Source organism: Rutidosis leptorrhynchoides, chromosome 1, assembly GCF_046630445.1.
Source record: "Rutidosis leptorrhynchoides isolate AG116_Rl617_1_P2 chromosome 1, CSIRO_AGI_Rlap_v1, whole genome shotgun sequence".
In the NCBI taxonomy this organism is placed as follows: domain Eukaryota; kingdom Viridiplantae; phylum Streptophyta; class Magnoliopsida; order Asterales; family Asteraceae; genus Rutidosis; species Rutidosis leptorrhynchoides.
The window spans coordinates 163,019,994-163,022,962 of NC_092333.1; the positions used below are offsets into that span (position 1 = coordinate 163,019,994).

The window sequence follows — 2,969 nt, forward strand, 5'->3', positions numbered from 1 at the left end:
TAGTATAAATAGAGGGCTCATGTTACAGTTTTCAATGTACAACTTAATACAACACTTTTTAGTTCTGTTTTTCTTTTAGGGTTTTCTCTAAAACCCTTAGAATAGATTTATTTTCCATTGTAATCAAGAATTATTCAAGTTATCTATTCAAGTTCTTTTCATCTACCTTTTGAGGTATGATTCTATCTTTATCTTATTGTTTAAATTGTTTTATTTATTTTAATCGTTTATGTTCGTCTTCTGCTATGAACTAAACGCTCATAGTGATTACGTGGACAAAAACTAAACTTCGTCTGGGAATCAGATGAAGCCGACGGCTTCACCAATCCAAGCCGCCGACTTGGATGGAATAAAGCTGCCGGCTTCGTGCTTTAATACGTACAGTTTTTGGTTCTTTTCCAGATCTGTATGGTCGAGTTTCTGTAATGATGTTTGAATTGTTTTGAATCTGTTATGCTTTAATATACTTGTTTGCCATGCTTAATTATTAAATAACATGATTTTAGGGTTGATTAATACTTAATCCGATGATCTATTATTCGATTCATGCTACTTGTTTAGATCTAGTCCATCAAACTTGTCAAATTGAATTGCATGCAACTAGGTTAAACAGCATAATAGTGATAAATATGTTTAATTTGAATTACACTTATATAATAGAGTTTGATATTGTTAGGCTTAATCGAAGATCCTTTGTTTGGATTTGTTTAATTAATGATTGCATGAGAACTTAGTAGTAATTGACATTCACCTAGTAACTTGAGTTGATCTACTTAGTGTTTAATAGCTTATATAATTTGCCAGTCTATTTGCCTGTTAATCCTCATCACAAGATTAATATGTATCATGTAATAGAATTAAATATGAAGAATTGAGATGTTAGCCATGCACATCACGTGTCTAGCATATGCTTTAAGTCCTACCTATTGAATGATTTGTAACACTTAGCTTAGCCTGTTAAGGATAATAGTTGGTCTACGATTATTATTCTGCTTTGTGTTAATATAAGTTATGAAACTTGCCTAATATGATTCCCGTATGAGTTATTCATTCATGTAACTGCTTTTATTTTAAATTTTTTTGTATCTTCGATTCCTTGTTTTGTTTTATTATTTTGTTTATCTTTAAAAGCATCTCTTTCCTAAGAGATAAGAATCTATCCTATAAAAAAAATATAAAAATCTATCTTTAATTCTTTAATAAGGATTAAACTATTTAATAAAACAACTCTTATCCGCATCTACGCTCTCTTAGGATGATAACCTAAAATACTACATCTGATCGGCTTTTGTTGCTTGTTAGAGTGTTAAAGTGTATTAAATAAAGGTTTTATAAATTTAAAAGTTGAAATAAAAGATTAAGCACTACTACACACACTTGTGGAGAATGAATGGGATTATGGGGAAGAAGAAGAGCATTTCTTTATGACTGAGGAGATGGCAAGAAAGTTGTTAGATGGAATTTTGATCAAAACGGCACCATCAAGGTATAAGCAAAAATTAGCACAGCCCGCCATCCGTGCAATGGCTGAGGACAATTTGTTCGCTTTGATTACAGGGGATGAAGCCATCAAACCGCCAGCAATGGCAGCGTCAACTCAGTGCTTTATCACTCGAATTGCAGAAAATCCATTACCAAGAAACTTGGGGATTCCGTCCATCGGTGTTTATGATGGAACAACTGACCTATAAGACTTTCTTACCATGTTTGAGGGAGTTATGAGAATGCAGCATTGGCAAGATGAAACTGCGTGTCATATGTTTCCGATGGTATTGCAGAAGATGGCACGAGAGTGGTTTGTAAGTCTTTCGCCACAGAGTATTACCAGTTTCCTTGATTTAATGGCTGAATTTGTGATGCAATACCAAAGTCTAAGAAGTTGCACGTTGTCGCATCTTGATGTGCATGAGATCAATATGCATCAAAATGAATCCTTAAGCAATTTCATGAAGCGTTACACCATCGAGTGTCAAAAAATACTTGATATACCAGAGTCTCAGCTTGTTTCAGGTTTCATATTTTGTCTTGATCAGCGTCGCTTTGCAAGTTTGATTGATGCGTTATGGTATGATGTCCCAAAAACGTTGCACCAAGCATTGGTTGTTGAAAAGAAGCATTTGAGAGCTGGTAAAATGGGCATCCAAGAGTTGATAATTACCAGAGGAATTATAGGTAGCAGAATGGGGGGCAGAACAGGAATGAAAACTATCAGAGGCAACGTGGGTATGATAATGGTTATCAACGACAACAACATGGTTGGCGGGGTAATAATCACCCGAATGACAATTACCGTCATCAAAAACCGTTAGACAGGCATCCACTCATCATTGAAAACCGTTAAAAACTCCAAAGGAGATCTTATTCACTGAACCTATTAAGGAAACCTTTAACCCTCCACCGCAGGGACTACAAAGTGATAGGTGGTGTGATTACCATGAGGAATACGGGCATGACACTGATAGTTGTAAGTCGTTGATGAGGGAAATCATTGCTAACATTAAAGCTGGCGAGTTGAACCATCTGTTACCAGGTATACATTATAGGAGGAATGATCCAAGTAAGTGTTTCGCTTGGCAAGGAAAGGTGCATCATGGTGGACAGCATGATTGGAACAGGAGAGAGGAGAGAAAAGATGAAAGGGACCCAACCCCTGAAAGGTACATCAAGGTTATTTGGAATGAGGAGGAAGAGCATGAGTCAGGCATGTAGTGACCTGAACTTTTCCATATTTATATATATTAAATGAAATTGATATTTACATGATTAAATGTTTCCAACATGTTAAGCAATCAAACTTGTTAAGACTTGATTAATTAAAATGAGTTTCATGTAGACAATTGACCACCCGAGTTGACCGGCGATTCACGAACGTTAAAACTTGTAAAAACTATATGATGATATATATATATGGATATATATATATATAATTAACATGATATTATGATAAGTAATTATCTCACTAGGTATAT

At 34.9% G+C, this 2,969-nt stretch overlaps 1 protein-coding gene across 1 annotated transcript; it reads left to right on the forward strand.

Annotated features, from left to right (window-relative positions):
• The first annotated feature begins 1,703 nt into the window (after positions 1-1,703).
• On the forward strand, positions 1,704-2,709 carry LOC139890865 (uncharacterized). Its single transcript, XM_071873796.1, has 2 exons — positions 1,704-2,255; positions 2,353-2,709. Exons 1-2 carry the CDS (start codon positions 1,704-1,706, stop codon positions 2,707-2,709), a joined length of 909 nt encoding a protein of 302 aa, XP_071729897.1.
• Positions 2,710-2,969: the final 260 nt, after the last annotated feature.